We start from the raw sequence: 20,558 nt of genomic DNA on the forward strand, positions 1-20,558 counted from the left end.
GATATTTTTGCTCATTCCAAATTGCAACAGAAAGACGGCATTCTTACGAATACTTTAAGGTGTGGTAAGAAATATCCCTTCTATAATCATTTCCACTTGTTCCTTTGAAACAAATGTTTAAGACCCCTTCCTGAACACACCTTGAATTGAATATAAAGGGTTATCATGTGAATGCATCCAATTCACGGGTTGCACCAGTGTCTAACATTTTCTTTTCTCCCTGTTCAACTGGTGGCTACCTATCCTAGTACGATGTTAATGTTTTCGTCAGGGTGTGCATATTTTTAGCCATAAAGAATCGAATCGCGCGAGTTTCATAAATTGTGCATACAGCACACGAGAAGAAAATGGTCTTAAGGGTCGTGCAATACGTTCCGGTTGACTTATCCTAACTATACGGTAGCAACCACGTTGGTCCACGATTATGTCTGGAATTTCTACGATCTCATTTTGGGTGGTGTGTATGTGTGTTTGTAAAGAAGATTAAAGTGTCTCGTGGGGTTATTTCTAGAACATACATAGACACCAAATCCGGTGGGATTCAACGTGTATACGCCGCGTATGAGAGGACCAAAAACACGAGACGTGTTCGTACGTGTAGGATACACGACATAACAAACTACTTTAGCTTTGTGGGAGCCGTCCATCGTAGCGTACGTGCTGTAAATTCCATTCAAACTTTTGCCGTTGCAGCTAAGAATCTAAATGCAAATCTCTGTTGTTCTTTATTACCATGATGGGAGTGAAGCATCCCCTATGCACATGCTTTTGTTGGGCATCCTCTGTCCTGCCGCTCACCGGCACATCATGAAGCGTATAAAGATCGAATACTGGTTGCGAAAATTGGTGAACGCACAATGAGATAAAACATTGGAATTGTACATGCATTATCAACTTACGAACACGAAAAACAAAAAAGGACGTAGGATCCATCTGCCAAAAACCTAAATGTCATTTGTATGGGCAACATGTCAGCTGGAAACTAAGTGCACTCTAGCCAAAGTACAGTAATCCTTTTCTTCCGTTGTACAAGGAACAGAATGAATGACCAACAGAAATATATTTAAGAAGTATGTTTACACCGGAAACTTATCTATCCTTCACAATGCCAAGTTTTTTTTGTTGCTGCTCAGTATGATACAGAGTTAAAGTCATGGTTTTGTGGAAAACAAAAACGATTCTCATTAATCTTGATCAACGGATATCCTCATCTGTTTCAATAGTCTTAACCTTTGGTCTTCCGCGCTTGGAACACACCAAACAAATGGAAAAACAATGGTAGACTCACGCTGTAGAATTCCTTTTTTGTTCCAACATTTCCAATAGTAGAAACTACAGGACTTGTGACTGAAATCAAGTGTAGAAATTATTGTTTTACTTGTATTTAACTGTAAGAATAATGAATTCTAAATATGTACAAACAAAAGTTCACAAACAAGCTGTACAAAAATCTTTTTATTTTTAACAACATTGTTTTTACATCATAAAAATATATACGAATAAAAAATCACAACTCGAATTTCAATAACCCTAATTTGCTACTGCACACTGATCTGTTATGTGCTAGGCATTTGAATGCTGCATGGAAACAAACCCCAAAAAAAGAGAAAAACTCAAACACACGCCGGCAGTTTCAATATCTTTAGCAATTCAAATCTGTTTCTTATTCAATTGGTATCTCCATATCCAATCAAATATCTTTTTGGATCATACCTAATAACCCGAGATGCTTGAGACTCGGTTGTGACAAACGTTGATACAACCAGCGCGCTCCCGGTTCCTTGGGTTCGTCTTGCCGACTACCCGATGGTAACATATCAAAGCAAACCCAAAGAAGCATATATCACTGAGCAGCTTAGAAAGTCTATACGCATACGTCTGCTCGTGTATCCCAACCACCACAAAAGACTCTGTCTGCCTTTTTCGCCTCTGTCAATTATAAAGGCATCATTTCTTGGCATGGAATCAACCAAATTATTGCCAGTGACGTATGCAGCCTTTTTTGCACAAGCGCTCGTTAGAATCGATCACACAAAACGAAAGAGAGAGAAGATCGGATTGGACAAATTGATTTTCTAACAACTGATTTCTACCAATCCCAGCAGCTCCAGGTTGCTCCCAGGACCAAATAGTGGATTTGTATGCATACGTATAATGCTTGGCATTCGTTCATTCGACGTGATAGATTAAGAGCTTGAGAGGGGATAGGGAATCCAACGACCGGTTGAGGTGTACCGTATGGTACAACATAAGACCACTATATGTACATGTCGAATACCAGATTTAGAGCGTTGAAGAGCAAGATGTCGCGTATGATAAAACTCTTCCAATGGCATAAAGAAGGGCTTTTGGCAGTGACTCAACAGTTCTACCAGCACCAGCATTCGGGTTATCCGCATGTACCAAAACCGAAAATAATACGTCTCATCAGAATGAGACCTCCTGGTAGGCAGAAGGACACGAAACGCGCTGTAGCATGTTGTTTTAGATTTTTATGAACAAAATTTTATTGCATACTCTCCATTGGTAACGCGTTTCAGTCGTGCTCTAGTACGAGGGCGAATTGTTGAAGAACATTGCCCATCTGGTGATCAGGGTGAGACATCAAAAGGATTTTTCGCAGCCGTCCGAACGATGTCCCTTGGTTTGTAGATAGTTTTCATTTATTTCATTTCATTTATTTTTTCATTTAACCATGATGAAGCCAGATAATCAATGTGCAAGAATAAAAGAAACCGAGCCGTACAGACGCCTACGAATGCACGAGGGCACTCTTCAGAGTGAAGGTATGTAAGACATTTTCAAATAGAACGTTTCACATGCTCAACCATTGAATTGGGGCGATTCAATGCAACAGTGCAGTACCTGCATCTGTGCATCACTAACCCCCGTTAGGCTTTAAGAGTTTTGCTGTTCTGTCGGAATACGGAGATAGGCAATGCTGTCGCCACCGGTGGTCAGTACGTCTCCTGAAATAACTAACTACCTCTCCAGCGCACCATCCATATAGTCACCTACCCTACGCGTTTAGTATCTTAATTTTTCTCCGACTCGCCCGAACATTCCCGAAAGAGGGGATCAGTTGTGTGTGGAAAAACAAGCAGCAGGATGAAAGGGCTTGGTCTATTTATAAGCTCGGATCGTTTTATCTGTCTCCTAGCAGCAGCAGCAGCTGCCGAGATTCAGTGTAATATTACCGGTCAGCTTCAAGGCAGCGGAAAACCCACAAACCACAAAGCACCTACCTACACCGAAACTTTTACAACAACACACAAACAAGAGAAAAACTAAATCGAAAAAAACTGGAGCACACAGGAACGGGATTGTTCTCCTGTGCTCGGTTTGCTGTAGACATACATCGCGCATGGAACGTGGGTGTACTTTGGGTCTTCGTGATATTTTAAACTGACGAAACGATTACAGTACTGCCCTCAGCGTCATATACAATGGTTTGCGTAGTTTTAAGCTAGCCAAGCAGGGAATAGGTATGGAAGTATTATGTGATGCGCAGAGGGATGATACTGCACCCAATCAGTGTACCGGACAGAGTCTGGTTTTGTCAGTTTGTACTGTGTTCCTCTACTTTCGATTATGTTTTGTTGTACGAAAACTATCACCTCTCTAAGAATCACATAATGCTGTTGAACAATAGTTACTATCTACCAAAACCTTTGTTTACGTCGAAAACTTCCGTCGCAAAACACGTAGCTTTTGTGTGTGCGTTTGTTTTTATTAAGCAAACGAAAATGTATTTTGGGAGAAATTCAATAACAAGAGGAAAAGATTTTTTTGTTGAAATCACCACCGGGAGATGTTATGAAGCTAAGGCATATGTATGTTTGACCGAGAAGGTTTTGGTGAGTATATTTGTGCAAATTCCAAATGGCAAATGATTGTGATTTGATTAGATTAATTTGGAATGTTTTCATCAATCGTATAATATTTAAAATATTTTTAAGGAGAATCTGCTTCCCTTTGGAAAATTAAATGATAAAACAATAACGGTTTAAGTGAAAGCATCACCATCTAAAGATCTTCTTAGCGCATCTTTGTTATTAAAACTGATAAAAGTGTGCTCTTAAGTATCTTTTAACTACACAATTTGGCATTATCGCCAAAGAGAATGACTTCTCATCTATCCCCAAAAATAATTGTATTTAAAATTTTACAATGAACAATTCATAAAACCGAAAACTTCTTTCTACAAAGAAATTGCCAGCCGCTTGGCTTCATTTGCACCTCATTTCTGTGAATTAATAATTAAGCACATTAATCCGACGTTTACGAACCGTCCGACGGTCCGGAAAGGACAGGCGAAAGTACCGCCATTCGGACCCCTATACCTTCCCCTTTCCCCTTCCGTCCACAAGAGTGTGACCATCTCGATCTCATTGTCGCCAAAATCATTCTCTCCTGTCAAGCATCATCACGGGCACGGCGAATTTCACCGCTGTGTCGCCCAAAAGTTGCTCCATTCTACTTGGTGCCGTTTTATCGTCCATTATTATCGCAAAGTTTGGTCGACCTCGTCGTCGCCATCTCGACGGTTCGGATTCGGTGGCGCATTCGCGGCGAAACGGACGTGCGGTATCTGGGCACTGCTGAAAGACTTGATTTGTTGGAGAGTTTGCGCCTTCCGATTGCGCCAATTTCGGTCATGTCAGCTGTCTGGTTTGGTAGCGAAGAGCAGGGGCACTTTAAAAAGGGATTAGACTTTTACAGCTTAGCTCAAGTTTTTTGTGCAAAACTTTTCGCAAAATTGGTCTCGGACGCACACCACCGGGAACTGCGCTAGATGCGGACTGGCCATCTACGTTTGACAGGAACTGAAACGGTACGGTATTTGGAGAGGTGCTTATTATTAATCGCACGTCAAGCACGGCAAACTTAGCTTATCGGTTCTTCTGTCACTGTCTTCCTTTGCCGAATCAATTAATCAGAACATCGGGGGCTCATTTCATATGTTTTGCAAGTGAACCGAACCTAGTGTACTGTCCATCGCGCATAGAGCGGAGTGGTGCATAAATTACGATAAAGCGGGATCGAACCGGGTCGAGATTGACGTCACATTTGGCACCAGGAAGATCTGATCTCTGAGTTGATCGCCGTCTCGAAAAAGGGAAAGGGAAAGGGTGGCACGATTAATTATTCGTTGTGTACCGTCTATCAGAAATAGCACCAACACGAGACACATCGTCCAATGTTTGGGGAGAACATTTTCGTGCTATTTTTCTCACTGCAGTCATTGGGTACTGTTGGTTTCGTTACGATTGAGATGAGATGCATTTGCCAAACTGCAGCTAAAATCTTGCACTTGCAGAATACCAAACAGCATCTTCTGGGATTTCATTTAGCGTACAACGTTCGTGGTTCATTTCCATTTGGACAGGACGGGACGTCAATAATGTTCGGGATTTCGTATGTCCATTTCAATCTTCGGCTTAGATCGATTTATCCCGCTGGGTGCTTTAGAAAATCACGTAGTGGATCGTATTGCGGACTTGAAGAGAGAAAAATATGCACACACACGCACACTGGAAGGTGTGAACACCTGAGCGTTTTCGTTCAAGATGTGTAAAAATCGCGCCACCCGTTACACACATGGTTAAAACGCGCGAGTACACGAACGGATGTTTTACCATTGGCAAGGTTCAATCTTCTTGGAAAATGGTATCCCGCATGGAAAACTTGCTAAAGAAAGGAAAAACACAGCCCATGTTTTCATGACCATTGGGCCTTCAATGATTGAATCTCACACCGTTGATGCTAAGCAGATGAAACGCTGGCCACCAAATTGGTGGGGGGGGGGGGGGGGTTTGTGTTTTGTTGCACACGTGTACGTGTTTATGTCAGGTGTGTGGTGTGCAATGATGGGGGTGAAAGGAGCCGTGAGCGATGAAAATGTGCCGGAAAAATTTCAAGGTTCGGTTGAAAAATTTACCCCCACGGTAATCAAATTGTCAGTTAGCGTGCCGACGTGACACGTTTATTGACTCTCCGGAGCACTAGGTGCCCCCCCCCCCCCCCCATTTCCCGGCATTTTACCGGAGGTGGAGCTCCCACAGTGATTATCATTACGCACGATCCTGCCGTTAAAATGGGCCCCCTCCACTAAACATACCTACCCGCTGGGATTAACCGTTTCTTCGAGATCGGTTTTTTTCTTCTTCTTTTGTGAGATTTTAAACAGATTTCAGCTTTTGTACGAATATTCTTTCGACTAGCGAAAACAAGTTCTCACCACATGCTGCATGTTGAGAGCGAATCTATTCCCGTCTCACTTTCACGGTGTTATTTCGTGGATTTTTGGTATCTAAAACCAGCAAACAACAAGATTCAAACGCGCTTTACTGCTCTTTCCGCCACCCGCATTCCAGCCCGTAAGATCGTAACGTACTGTGGTACTTTGGCATAAACATCGGGGAAAATATATGTACATAATTCTTGTAAACATCAGCATACATCAGCAGCAAGACAACGGTTCACCCCGCTCTTCCCCCTCCTGGATATGTGCTACCGGCGCCGATCGAACTGGCGAAAAGAAGTAACATTTAACGATCGCTGTAAAATATTATGCAAACAAAATTGAAACAACTCTATTGCGGGTAGAAGAAGCAGTGCTCAAGGGAGTGCGGCGAAGACATATACGTAAGTGGTCAGAGCGCGTCATCGTGAAATGCAGATGTACTCATCATCATTAATGCAGCGCGCAAAGTGCATCCAATCAAACAAGACTTGCATTATGTGCGATCAATCGAGCTTTCCTTGTACTGCATTGCATGATGCAATATAAATCGGAACAAGGTTATAGTAGCGGTTTTGTTAGCATTGGCAAATGTATTTGAGCTGATGGTGATGTTAAATGAAAAAAATGCGATTGAACTAGCTTGACATCCTGTATTATAAGTCTATTGTGTTATGAAATAAGGATATCTGGGCTAGTTTTTTTGTTGTTAAACATTTTATAACAATTTAAATAGAAAAATGTGTAATTTAGTACTCGTCTATTACATTGGATTTTTGATGAACAATTATTTGGTAGGAATCTCGTTTACTACGGGCAAGAAATCTTCTTCTTCATCATGTTCAAGGATTTACCATGCTTATTTATATTATTTGAAATATTCATTCTACGAAACTAAACCTCTCACAAGTTTCGTTTTGGCTTTTCAATTTTGTAAATGTGAAGAAAAAAGAATAAAAACAGAATGCCAATTTTAAACATCCATTTATAGGACCGGGTCGTGATTGAATTATCTAATTCTATCGATTGGATTATATCGCCTTGTCTCCGACCATCCAGTGCCGACTATATCGACACGAATCGAACTAAATATGACTTGAATGGTGATGTTCGTTTCTTTTGGCTCCTTTGGTGGAATGAAATGTGACATCGGCAATGAGTTTGTCGTGAGAGGTTTTATTGACGAAAGTTTGTTGAATTTTTTTCTCAAACTGCTACGGTTATGTTGCCCATGGGAGAAGACCACCGTCGCATATGGGTCTGCGATTGCCTGTGTATACGGATGCATCTGCAGTTCAAATGTTGCGCATCATGCGGATGCAATTTTCCGCATCGGCTTGATAAAAGCGTGGATTTAGTCCTTCGTCCGTGCGATGTGCAACCCACACCAATCCAGTTCACCATTCTTTCCTTCCGAGCGCGGGAAAATGTTGGTCGTGCCGCAGAAATGGCACACTTTGAACAAGATTGTTTCGTACCATTTGGCGTGTGTCCTTATTATTATAACGTTTGTGGTCTATTGATTTGTGCGCCTGGTGACACCGTACCAGCAAGGGCGGAATTTGGTCAAAATTGCTCAATTTACCAACGAAGGGGATGATTTTTTTCCCCTACACAGAGTCTAGCGTGTGTTTGTATTAATACAGGTATTTGTGTGAGGCAACTGCTACAGCGACAACGAGAGAACCTTCCAAAAGGTGTTTGTTTTCATACTATCAGAAAGAGGGGACACAACATTTACCTTTTCGGATTGGCCATTTTTCAATCTATCCATTTTTTTTTGTCTTGTCGCAAAGTCCGAAACTCTCAACGTTTAGATTGCGCCACTTTTCCTGTTAGCTATTGCAATGTGTTATACCCTAGAGACGACGCCTGTTCGTCTGGTCTGGCATCGCTTTTATGACGTTGTGCAGGTCGATTTGCGTGAAAGCAGTGGATGAACAGTTTGTGCTGCTGGTTGCAATCGTCGGCACAGGTTGTGGTCATGTCTATGTGCAACATGGCCGATTGGCAACGATGAACATCACGTCAGCTGACACCGGACTGAAGATATTATTTTTCCTCTGCTAAGCAACGGCGTTTGCTCGAGCTGTTGTTATTGTGCTTTCCAACCAACGTTGGAACACCAAACACTTCACTATGGATTGTTTTTTTGTGTCGTCCAGAAACAAACTGGCTTACATGTAACCGTCCAAGGCATTTGAAATGTTTTTATTTATTTTTCTCCCAAATCTCTTGTGGTGTATTTTGAGCTCATTTTTCTTACCACCGTTGACCCGAATTCTTTAGAGTCTACATTCCAGAACACACACGCGGAACCTATTAATCTCGTTCTGTTTCCTTTCTGTTGCTCTAATTGCGTTCGTAAATTGAGTCTCCGAGCGCTTGTGTGTCACATCGTCAAACGAGCCGAAGCGACGTGACTAAACGTACAGCATATACTAGACCCAAACTGATGACGTAAAGCTACACTTTGCTACGTTTGATTACTTTTGAAGCTAAACATACGCAAACATAATGTGCGGAATGCGATTATCTAAGCACGACAATTATGAAAATGAAGGTTCAGATGAGGTGCAGCGCTAAAAATACGATTGAAATACACGTGAGCTTGTTCTATTTCAGCATTAATGCCGCCACGCTTTACGCGTGCTTTCTCCTCCATTCATTTCACCATCTGCTGCTGAACAATACATTTTGCTTTCTCCCTCAACGTGGCTGTATGTATGTGTGTATGTGTCAGCCGAATTGTGGCTGGCGTGTGACATTCGAAACATCAGCTGAAGGGTTGGCAGGATCCTTACGGCCATGTGGCTCCACACCCGACACTGTGCAACGCGTTCGAGGTCAACGGTGACGATGACGGTGGATCTCGACGTACAATCGAACAATCTCTAGCATAGAGCGCAAACAGAAAGCGAACAAAAAGATCTTCCCACTTCCGGTTGCGCTATAAATGTATGTGGTACGTATTGCGCGCATAGAGGCAAAAGGTCCTTCCTTCGCTGCAAAAGCATTAAATGGGAGATTGTGATTAAAGCTAGGATGGTGAATCGTTTTACTACTATCAGAAAAGGGGCTCGCTCTATGCAGGGTTTTGGGGACGTTTCAACGATTCCCACTAGAGGCACGGTTTTCCTTTTCCCTCAACGATGACGTCACTGGTGTTGTGTGTGTGTGTGTGTGAGGAGGGAGAATGAGGGTGGACATTTCTGTGTCACTACGACTACGATTCTACGAGGCTATGTAGAGCAATGGGTGCCCATTGTAAGCCCTATCGCGTGCTCGCGTTGCTGTCACTTCTCACACAGTCACCCCCAGGGACATGCACCACAGTTCGAATCAGAGAGCGTATGTGAACGACTGTACAAATGTTCCTAGTGAGGACGGAAAAGCACACACACGCTGTTTCTGTAGCTGTGAATGTGCGCGCGTAAAACAGAGCAAATAGCGATAGCGTGGGAAAATGAGATCTGAGAAAAAGAGAAGCGCAAGCGCCCTTGCTGCCGTACGGAGGAAGTTTTCCTTTTCTATCTCGTGCTTTTCAAACGTTTCAAACGAAGTGCCGGAATCTCTTCCTTCTCTGTGTGTTGTGTTTAAGCTAGAGCGCCGAGAACGAGAATGTGAGCGACCACTCAAATTGGATTCCGAATGAACCGGTGTTAAGGACTCTCTACTAACAGCAGCTGGTACAATTCGCTTCACCACAGGTATCAGCCCCGGATGATGTAACAGATCACACAGCGTACTCTGGGAGAGGCTGTCCTATATGTGGCACTCACTGCTCCCATGCAAACGACGATCGCCGTGCTTGAGCGACCGCAGGAAAACTCTTTTTCCAACCCGGACATCTAGTGAACCCAGACAGACTGGCTGTGTGGAAGACAGACAGGGAAAATCATCACGGGCCTGTTTCCCGTGACACGGGGAAACCCATGCTTTCGTTGTGTGTTGCGCGCGATCACTGACGAAACTCACCTGTCATGTGACAGTGATGTTTGGTGCGCTCACACATACAGATCCTCACCTCGGTGGGAAAATTCCACAATATCTTGGAATGGGAAAGTGATGTTGAATTCACAACGTCCAGACAGGGGAAATATCGCCTACGGGGGTGTCGCACTAATATGTGCTCTAGCGACAGTTAGTGTATTGGCATTGGATTACTTTTCCAACGCTGTTTCAAATCTTGCACACCACCCACATAAGCGGTTCCCCTTCTACTACCGTTTCATTTTCTCAGATCCGGTGATTGACCGACTTAGAACGGGTTTCGTTCGGCTCAGCTACTCAATATCCCAGACGGTGGACGGAGACAGCGACTTTGTCTGTTGCTTGCCTTTTGTCCTGTTGTCCCGTGAGCGGGCGAATCTTTTTACGTTTTTCATCTTTTCGTTCCCAAAACCTATGCTCTAAATATTCCTAGATATTGCACCGCTGCGTTCTTGTCACCAGTCGACATCGGTTACCATTCGGTAGAGACTCTCTAACAAAAATCGCCAATGTTGTTGCGTGCCTGCTCGCACCACAACAACTGAAGCATAAGAGGACAACAACACCACAGAGGACGGTATGCTTCAAAGTACGTTTGTCGAATATATTTATAACTGTGATATAAGTTCGCTTAGGTTTGTCTCGGATTTGTCGGTTTGTCGGTTCGGCCATACGTCTGGTTCGCTCCCTGATGATGGGGTCACATTCGTCCAACGTTCAAGCATTGGTTTAGGAATTGTATTTTCTGACCAATGGGATCCGTAGGTGGTGGTAGACCACCACGCAGACTGTATTCATGCGATTAATCAAATGCAACTGTCAAGTATTACGATTCGTAAAGACGGAGATTTCAGCGTAACAACAACAAAGCTATTTTTATTCTGTATGATATGTGGTTTTCAAGAAGAGTCTTTTAGAGTTGATGTAAAAGATCTACCTTTTCTGAAAAATTATATTGGCTAAAGGAAAATTGTTGGAAAATTCGTTGCTCCATGTTAATGAGTTGTTCGTAACTGTCATGCGGTCACCAACTATTATGAAAAGCTACAGAATTTTTGAATATTCTAAGTAAATTATGCATTTTTTGGAAAATTAATATGTTATGCGAACTTTGTGTATCTTTCTGTAACATTTAATTTATTTCCCTGATAATTATCAGATTTCTAGGGTACAGAAACCAACCTCACTAAAATTGAATCCCGATGGTCAAAGATACAGCACTCTGTTCCAACGCAGGTTATGTATATGTTCCTGCTGGTAAGGTGTGCTGGTGTAACTTTCCCTTATATTACGGAGACTGCAATTAATTACTGCTATAATTAAATTGTGTGCAGTTTGAACACATTCTCCTTTGCGTTCTGCCAGGCTACATCGGAGTTCCTCGGTGTTTCCAACATGGAACCGAATACAAAAACACACACACACACAAACAGTCCTTCGTTCGTACAGAATACGCCGGGAACCAATTGCCCGCAACGTTTGTTGGAGCCAGAGGTCAATCAATATCCAAGTATCGACGGAGTCCTGCTGCTTTATCCTTATTTACCGAGAAGAGGAAACCTGAAGGGAACCTTTTGTTGCTGACTTGAAGCTCACGCGCACACACACTCACATCATGCAAACACACACGTAAATGCACGGTGATAGCCTGCACGCAATTGTATCGATTTGTGCGAGGTTTCTGAACGCCAGGAGGAACAGTGGGTTAACATGATTTTCCACCATTAGCCATTGCGCAGATGAAGAGCGAGGTGTGACGGGCGAAAATATTATGCTCAAGCGTGTGTACCCGAATTGCATGGATTCTGTTGCGAAGGGATGGAAAATGGAATTGGTATGACATAATGTTGGAATTTTAATGAAATTGTTACCATTGTTGAGCTGTTAGTATCGTGTAGGTCAAAAGGCGGGATTCGAAACCCAAACGGGTATGGTTGCGATTCTTTTGTTCTTATCTAAATGAGCTGCTTTTCCTTTCACCAAAAAAAATAAATAAAACAACATGAGTTCTTTGTCGGTGTACAGCATGCAAAAAAAAAAGATAACCTTCCTTATCACAATTTTATCACAAAGATTCGAATTCCCGGTTTTTTTTTGTAAACCGAAATCCTCAAAAGAAAAGTACCGGACTATTAAAAAAGAAAATTTTACCAGTCGCTAGGCGGATGCCATCGTAAGTAGATCGTCGAAAAGGAAATTATGTAACAGTAACGATCCGGCGTTTTGCATGGTGCGCGGGTGAAAGAGTTTATTTTCGTTTCACTCAACCGCTGCTTTGTCTAGTGGACAGCGCAATAATATGCAGCAATCGCTCTAAAAAGGAGGATGGAGTGAGAGAGAACAAATAAAAAACCCGAAGTCTTTATGGGAAGATAAAGAACGATCGAATGACCATTCCGTACAACTGTGTTCATCTTTTTTGTTTTGTTTTCTTTTTTTGCTCTCAACGAAGTTCCATGGGTCTAGTGTGTGTTTGTGTGGGTGGGAAATTGTGGGAAATTACGTTCAGCAATCAGTGGCACTCACTTTGCGTTGCTGAAATGCAGGAAAATCGAGCGAGGAGAAGGAAAAAAACGTGAGACGAACAACGAATCCGCCGGTCCATTTATCGCCCAGGGCCATCTGGCATTTTGTTTCGATCGATTATGTAGCGTTATTCACTGGGGCTCGACCGATTCTTGCAATCAGAAGAGAAAAGTAACGGGAAGAGGCAGTTTCTATAAAGCATTGGAATTGTGCACTGTTGAGATCGGCTTTCTTCCTTGGCTCGCTAACATTTCCCTTCGAACCGACCAAAAGCGAACCTCTTGGATGTAGTGTCTGCCAATTCTTTATGTAAAATCAACCGATCGGAACGAATTTTCGCACGTTCAATGATCGTGAACAACCTAAGTTTGAAGGAACGGGTCGCTGAAGGTAAAATAAAATCTTAAAAAAAAGAGAATCGTTTCCAGCCGACCAGGGTGGGTGGCAGGTCAATAATCGCCGCGAATGATGGGTTGGAATAAAACACGCATTAAAAAACAAACCCCCAAATGCAATCGAGGCCGCACAGTCCAACCAGATCCATCTGCCAATTAACCAGACGAAACCGAATCGTCTTTCGCATCCGGCACCCGTTACGGGCTGAAGATGGAAACTTGAGCTATATTTATTTTGTTGGCGCTTGTGCGAATGCAGTGTTTATAAAACAATTATCGATGAAAGCAACGGTAGTGGTTAGTGGCAGATGGAGTAGTAAGCAAACCGATCGAATACATTTCAAAACGACAACACAATCTCTATTACACACACAGGCACAGACGCACGTAAACATACACGTGCACACTATCTTAATATACATAATATGATGTGTATAATATTGTATTATGTATATTAATGTATAATATATACAGAATTTGCCATTTTTGTTTTATGTTGTGTGTTGAATTTGTGAAAGTTTTCATATTTCTATATGAAGAGAATAAATTCCTGCACAAGGTTTATAATATCGATCTCTTAGTTCATTCTTTTATTGCAGTTTTTATCGTGCCAAAATAATTCTGAATTATAATATTTTTGTCTATCATTACCATATTTCTACCTAGTTGTCCTTTGGTTTACTGTTGATTTAATGTGTGTCACGCTTATTTGCCTGACAACCCCTGCCAATACGTACAAAAGTACAGACTTGACATCCAGCTGACGATGCAACATCACTCAATGGAACACAATTAGCTCAATCTTAAATCTAACAGCTGTGGCAGGCATAACCCGACGAAGGACGTGAAGGTTGAAAGTGGAGGGTCATTTATATTCCCTCTTCCTTTCTTTCACCTTCCTTCGAACGGAAGGTAGTCAAATCAACCACACACATCCATCCGATGAATGGATTGAAAATTTAAAATTCAAATTAAGCAACTTTTCTACACCATTCATCGCTGCGTTTGCGTGTTCCGTAGATGCTTGCTTCCTTATAGCGGTCCGTGTTGTGATAGAGGAAGAAAATTAAGGTGTTGTATAAAATGGGATTTAAAAAAAAATGGAATAATTTTCTCTTTACTGCCCATAATCACGAGCACGAAGCACGAAGAGAGCCGCTTCAAAACGTGTTCTATCACAAAATTCAATCTTTCAAAAAATATGAAGAAAATAACTCCACCGAAGAAAGAATAAACCACCACGTGTCCGTCAACTAAACGCTCTTAGACAGATGCGTGGAAGAATGAGCAAAAATCTACTTTCTTTGCTAAATTAATAAGTAGATACACACACACGCCAACGAGTTTTAAGAAAAAGTTTATTTCCTGTTTCTGTTAGTGCTGTGAAAAAGTTTAGCTCTGACAAATTCTGGCCGAGTCATAATTTCGTTCCGTGGATGATAATCAATCAATTTTTCGTGCTCTTTACCTTTGGTTTACTGTTGCATATTGATGCTCACATTTCGATAAAGTAAACTCCAATTTCTTTGTCTCTTCTCGGTTCTTCGATATGTCGGTTTCGATGATAAACTTTTCCCTTGCTACAATTGCTACCTTTCCTCCAACAATTGAATAGTTTCGTGTTAGTCCGCTACAATATTTCTGTTCTCTTTGTGTCCCTTTACTGCGCTCAAAACCCGGCCTAACCAGTCCCGTCGACAACTTTGTTTGACTGTGATACAAACGTTAGAACAGCGGCCGGAAAATGTGTTAGTTCTAAGGCTGAATTCTGCTACCCCTTCTATCGTTTTGGCCTAAAAGCGTCCTCGGCAACCTTGCCAGATCAGCATCATGTCATCGTGAAAACAATGGAGGCGCCCACCACCAAGTAAAGATTTTGCCCTTCGATGGAGACGCCCGGTCTTTCACTTTAGCAACATGAATAACATTACCCACAACATAAAGGACTGCCGGGGGTTGCTCCTCATCGCGTACCCAATGCTCACACTTGATCGGGTTATCCTATTATCATAGAACTGCTTGCTAATGGTTATGTTGTGTGTCCTTCGGTTTTCACTTGAGTGTAAGATGATGAGCTGCTGGGGAGCACAAAAAAGCAACAAAAAAAACTACACTAAGCAGACACTAAAAAGCGAATGGAAAACTTTGTGCTAAACATTGTTTGCATCGGTTGCATATTCGGCCTCTACCATAGGTGGAGAAGAAAGCTGATTTTATTTTCCTACTTGTAAGTTTGTACCAATGCCGCGTGGCAAATTTTCTTTCGTGGTTTGTTGCATTCGCCGCATGACATTAGTGACTCGTGAATATGTCAACACACAAAGCTACAGATTCAACCTCACTCATGTATATGGTCACATTCAGACACACCGACAAAAGAAACAGTTTCTGACAGCTTCACATTTATTACATCGTACCATTCCGGCTGCTCATGTTTTTCCTACTTCGACGAGGTGAAGAGAGGTCTCTGTTCGAAACAAGGGTATACAGGTTTCTGGTTTCAGGCCTGGTACAATCAGCGCTTCGAACCGACCGAAAAGCATACTCCCAACACACCCACTACGGCGTGTGATTTTGCTGTTATGTGAACTGTTTTTTGTCTTTCGCTTCGTGTAGAGTTAGTTAAAACTTTCTGCCCACTGTTTCGAGATGGTTGCGGCGCGTCTTTTGCCTCGCAATTTTCCACCAACAACCAGTGAGCGAGAAAGAGCAACACAAAAAGGCTTAAGATATGAATTCCGTACCGATCTGTGGAAATGTGCATGTGGATGTAGCTACTGTTTCACCGGATGCCCTTTTTCCTGACTTTTCGAACTCCGTTACATTTCACCGGATAAAAAAGAAACATAAAGAAAGAAAGGGCTAAGCAACACTTTAGTCTGAACACTGCTTTAAAGGTGAAGGGGAGATATTGAAGCCGGAAAGAAAGGAAAGTCATCAGGTGCGATAAAAGTTTGTTGGAGGCTACGGAACGAAGAATGCTTTTGTCGGTAGACGAAGTGGTTTTGTGCCAGAAAACTGGTACTGTCTATACGAATCTCTACATACAGCTGTAGGGATCGAAAACTATCCTTAACTTACCAAACGGAACGACTGGTACGGAAGAATCTCTTCGAATGGTGGGTTATAGCTGTGTGTTGGTTACATAATTTTGCTAACTTGTGCCCTCTCCTGCGGCATGTCTCTGGAAGAGTCGTGTAATGGTATCCTGTTGCAAAGAGAACAGCGCGCTTACAATACAATTGAATAACACTTTTACCGAGAACCATTTTCTTTGTGGTGTGGTAACTAAATGGTATCGTGTATGTAGCATTTTGAGGATGCAATGCATCATGGTTCGAACTCTGGTTGAGATCTTTAATCATGGCCCATCACACAGATTACTTTGCTTTCTAAGATTGCCTCACACCGCTATCACTATAAAACAACGCAATATATAAGTTCCCAAATTCGCTTTTCCCGTCATCTAGGCTTGCTTGCTCCTGCTTTGAATGGTAATTAGTAAAATCGATTTTTAATGAAACGCGATTTCATGTGGTTGCGAAATGTACGAATCATGTCGCGTATTCTTGTTTCGAAATGTATTCATTAAAGTAGTAGGTACAGTTCAAACTTACCCCATAGGGCGCTAGGGTTGTTGATATTCCGATTCATTGATGGAGGGGGAAATGTACTCCAAATTCATCCTATGTTTCGTGCCATAACCTCATGCGTCATTAACGTCACCTCACGCTAACGGTACAATCGTACCTTCTGCTAGAAATATTTCATTCATAAATGCACTAATCGATCAACTTATTCTCACGTTTTGTTTTACCTTATTTATTGGTTCTTTCTTCAACGAAACGGATTATTAAATAGCTCATATTGTATTTATTATTTCTCTGAAATGGGTAGGCCATTTTTCACTTTGGCATTTGAAGATTTAGAATGGATCATGAAAATTATATTTTTAATATTTTGTCTTACCGGTGATTTTTCCAAACTTTTGTAAACCACAATCCATTTTGTATAATGTGCGTACCCTATCTCAAGCCTGTGATTACTTATTTTCCTACTTTTACCAATGGCTGCTTCCATCGTGGTTCCTACTGTCACCTACGATCCTTCTCTGTCGCACACTCACCATGTGGATATAAATAAATAAACAAAACAAACGATAAACAAATGGGACTGAAACGATAACACCAACAGCAAAAGGTGCACACAAGCGGGATCTGAACAATCTGTACCAAGTGATCTATTACGGTGACTCGCAGGTCGAGGTCGGCAAACCATTCTCGATCTCGTGCATCATCAGCATCGCCAATTCGGTCGAGTGGCACAAGGACGGTGAACCGATCCGGAAGCATAGCAACATCCGTCACGGCAAGGATGAGCATAGTTACATCGAAAGTGAGATGGGCATCGCAGGTAATGGGATACGTAACAACCACACACACACAAATACACAATGCATCTCAGATTCATCGCTACGAACGGCCATTGTAGTGTTCTGGCTAAAAATTTGTCCAACAAGAACATATAGGCAAAGGATGATAAATTTTCACAATATAGGTTGTATATAGGACGAATAGGAATTCGGAATTATTGCCAAAACCATCTGTAATGTAAATCGTAATCGCTTGTAGATCGGCACTTTTCACATTTTTTCATCAGTTCGAACGAGTCAATTGGTGATTTTTGTAAAGTTATATTCTATATACACCACAATCCAAGCGGTTAGAAAACATGAAACCTCTACCATAGCCAAACTATAACCACTAATTGAACATATCCGTTATACCGGTGTCAACGGAACGTGTGTGATGGATATCGACAGTAAAATGTCTCCGTACAAAAACAAACAAAAAATCGCTTTCATCTCACACGCTGACGCATACCGAATACGATGCTACACAGCGGTAAAGATGTTGATGATAGTACTGTTGCTATCGTCTATGTCTAGCTGTCAAAGAAAAAAAATGAAAATGTGTTGATGAATGCGTCGAAACTGACCAGGCGTCTCCATTCACACGTTCCGAAGATGAGACAGAGTACCTTAGCTCTGTGTTGAACGGCTTAACGTGGTTAAAAGAGGCTGTTTATGTTGCCACGTGGCATTAGTTTATTTTACTACATGAAATATTCATCAAGAATTTAAGTTAAAAGACAGCTAGAAGCATTTAGCTCAGGGTGACACGCGTCCACTGTTTTTTTTTTTTGCGGGAAGACATTAGACGCACGTTGTTTGAGAAGTAAAACATGTGTATAAAAACACGACATCGTAGCTTGCATGCTAGAAATATCCATTCTTCTGATGAAGAAAGATGCAAAATAGCTCTAAGAAAATTTACTTCTACAGTAGAAATTTTCTCTTCAAACTGTTAGTCAATTAGAACATAGCGTAGATATATCATGTTCCGAAAAAAGTTTCTTATTACTCATCATACTTGCTTGTGTAGCACAGAAACAAAAGGTTAGGATACTTTTCACGCGCTAGTGTATCGCCCATGAGTTGTGCCGCCACTCCATACCTTAGCACTGCCATTTACTCCGCAGAAGGTGTACATTAAAAACCAAAAGGTCAAATAAATTTGATCGAGCATTTCTCTCTTGCATATCACCTTGGCCGCAACGCAACGTACTGAACGGTAGGAAATCGAGACAAAATAGAAGCATCGATCAGCGTCCAACGAGCACTACCAAAGCATCAGGGCAAGTACCAGTGTAACGCACTGTACAAAAACTACCATCAACTGTACGTGTACCGGAACGGAACGCTACTTGGCCATAGCGGTACATCTTCAGCGGCAGGCACAGGATCATCACGCAATGTCGAAAAGCATCATGACGACAATATGCAGGTTATGTTGAGCACAGTTAAGTCAACTCTGATTGCTCCACTATCCGTTGAGCATCACCATTTTACGACGGCCGTAGCATTAGCTCCAGGTCCCGCCATTATAGACGAAGAGTTTCCCGGCGGATCCTTAGAGCGTGAGCACGAACGGGAACGGGAGTCGTCCAAATCTTCCGCCCACGGTCCGCATCATCATCGACAGCAGACGGGCGTAGGTCATCGACACCATACAGGTAGTTCAGCCGAGAAGAAACTAGCTCCTCAGCAGCACGCCGTTTCTCCGGGCAAAGATGACTCCAAACGTTTCGTGAGCCAAAAAACTACGGGAGAACAGGACTCACTCCTGCCCGAGGAGGTGCTCGAACAAACTGTGGAAGATTTGGAAGATTATGCCCCGGTGATGCATACGGATAAGTCTTTGTCGCTGGGTAAAGCGAAGCATTCCAGTACCGGTAGAATGCAACAACCACCTCCACTGATGGAAACGCGTGACGATGAGGACGAAGAATCATCGCCTGACGGTGTTCGGGAAGCGGATACACAGGACATAATTAATCTTGATACGTCGGTCGGTGCAGAAAACATTGAGGACCTTGTTGAACCGGATACCGAAATAGTTATCGAAAGCAAAGCGATCTCGCTGGAGGATGATAACATCGATAGGTTGATCCAGAACAAGAGCGATATTAACGGTATCATTCTGGTGGACAGCTTGGAGGAGTTAGCTTCACACAAGAAGCCGCCCAACGAGGATAGCACTGCTCTTATCATACCCGTGCATCCTACTGTCGGTTCTTTAATGCGAACCACCAGCAATGTCTCCAGCAGTTTCCAAGGTTTTTCAGTGGCCGCTATCGACAGCACCATTGCATCGATGGCAGGCTCCACTGGTATCCAACAGGCAAAGGAGGAGAACATTATTATCCTCACTATGAACCACACCACCACTACCGTTGCACCTCCACCACAGGTGGTCGTTGGGGGTGAACAGGATAATACGGTTCACCATCATCATCACCATCATCACGAACATCACACTACTACAACTACAGCAAAAGTGACAACCACTCCAACAACAGCTACTACTACCACTAAGACTTCTACCACTAGCATCACTACCACAACAGCGACGGTGGCAACACTACTCACTACCACAGCTGCCGGTGAGGATACAAGAATTTATCGCTCCAAAAAATTATTGTTTTCATTTGGGGGACAAACGAACCATTTTTAAAAGAAAAGAGAAAAATTGGAAACAAATTGAACCACCAAAAAAAAAACATGCCGAGTCGTTCAAAAATGGTTCCCGTTTACGAATGTATAGAGCATTTGTACGTTGGTAATAGTGCGTGCTAGCAACAACAAAAAAAGTTCTTTTGCTATGCTACGGTTCCTTTTACGTGCGCTGCCATGATTGCTTGCCTTGGTTATTTTTTTGTATTTACTTTCATCCACTCACATTATGCTGTAGGAAACCGATAAGAGAAAAGAAAAGAAGCAAACATCAAGTTGATCAGTTCACGTTTCATACCTACTTGCGCTGCCCTGTTGTTGTGGG

The 20,558-nt window shown here is 42.3% G+C and overlaps 1 protein-coding gene across 9 annotated transcripts in view; it reads left to right on the forward strand.

Moving 5' to 3' along the window:
* Positions 1-20,558, forward strand: part of LOC125762342 (uncharacterized) — a 61,972-nt gene that overhangs the window by 14,846 nt on the left and 26,568 nt on the right. For all 9 annotated transcript variants that reach the window (XM_049424302.1, XM_049424307.1, XM_049424306.1 and 6 more), the window contains exons 3-4: positions 17,353-17,571; positions 18,796-20,163. In XM_049424302.1, the coding sequence (XP_049280259.1) occupies positions 17,353-17,571; positions 18,796-20,163 (1,587 nt within the window). The remainder of the gene's footprint in view (positions 1-17,352; positions 17,572-18,795; positions 20,164-20,558) is intronic.

Source organism: Anopheles funestus, chromosome 2RL, assembly GCF_943734845.2.
Source record: "Anopheles funestus chromosome 2RL, idAnoFuneDA-416_04, whole genome shotgun sequence".
In the NCBI taxonomy this organism is placed as follows: Eukaryota; Metazoa; Arthropoda; class Insecta; order Diptera; family Culicidae; genus Anopheles; species Anopheles funestus.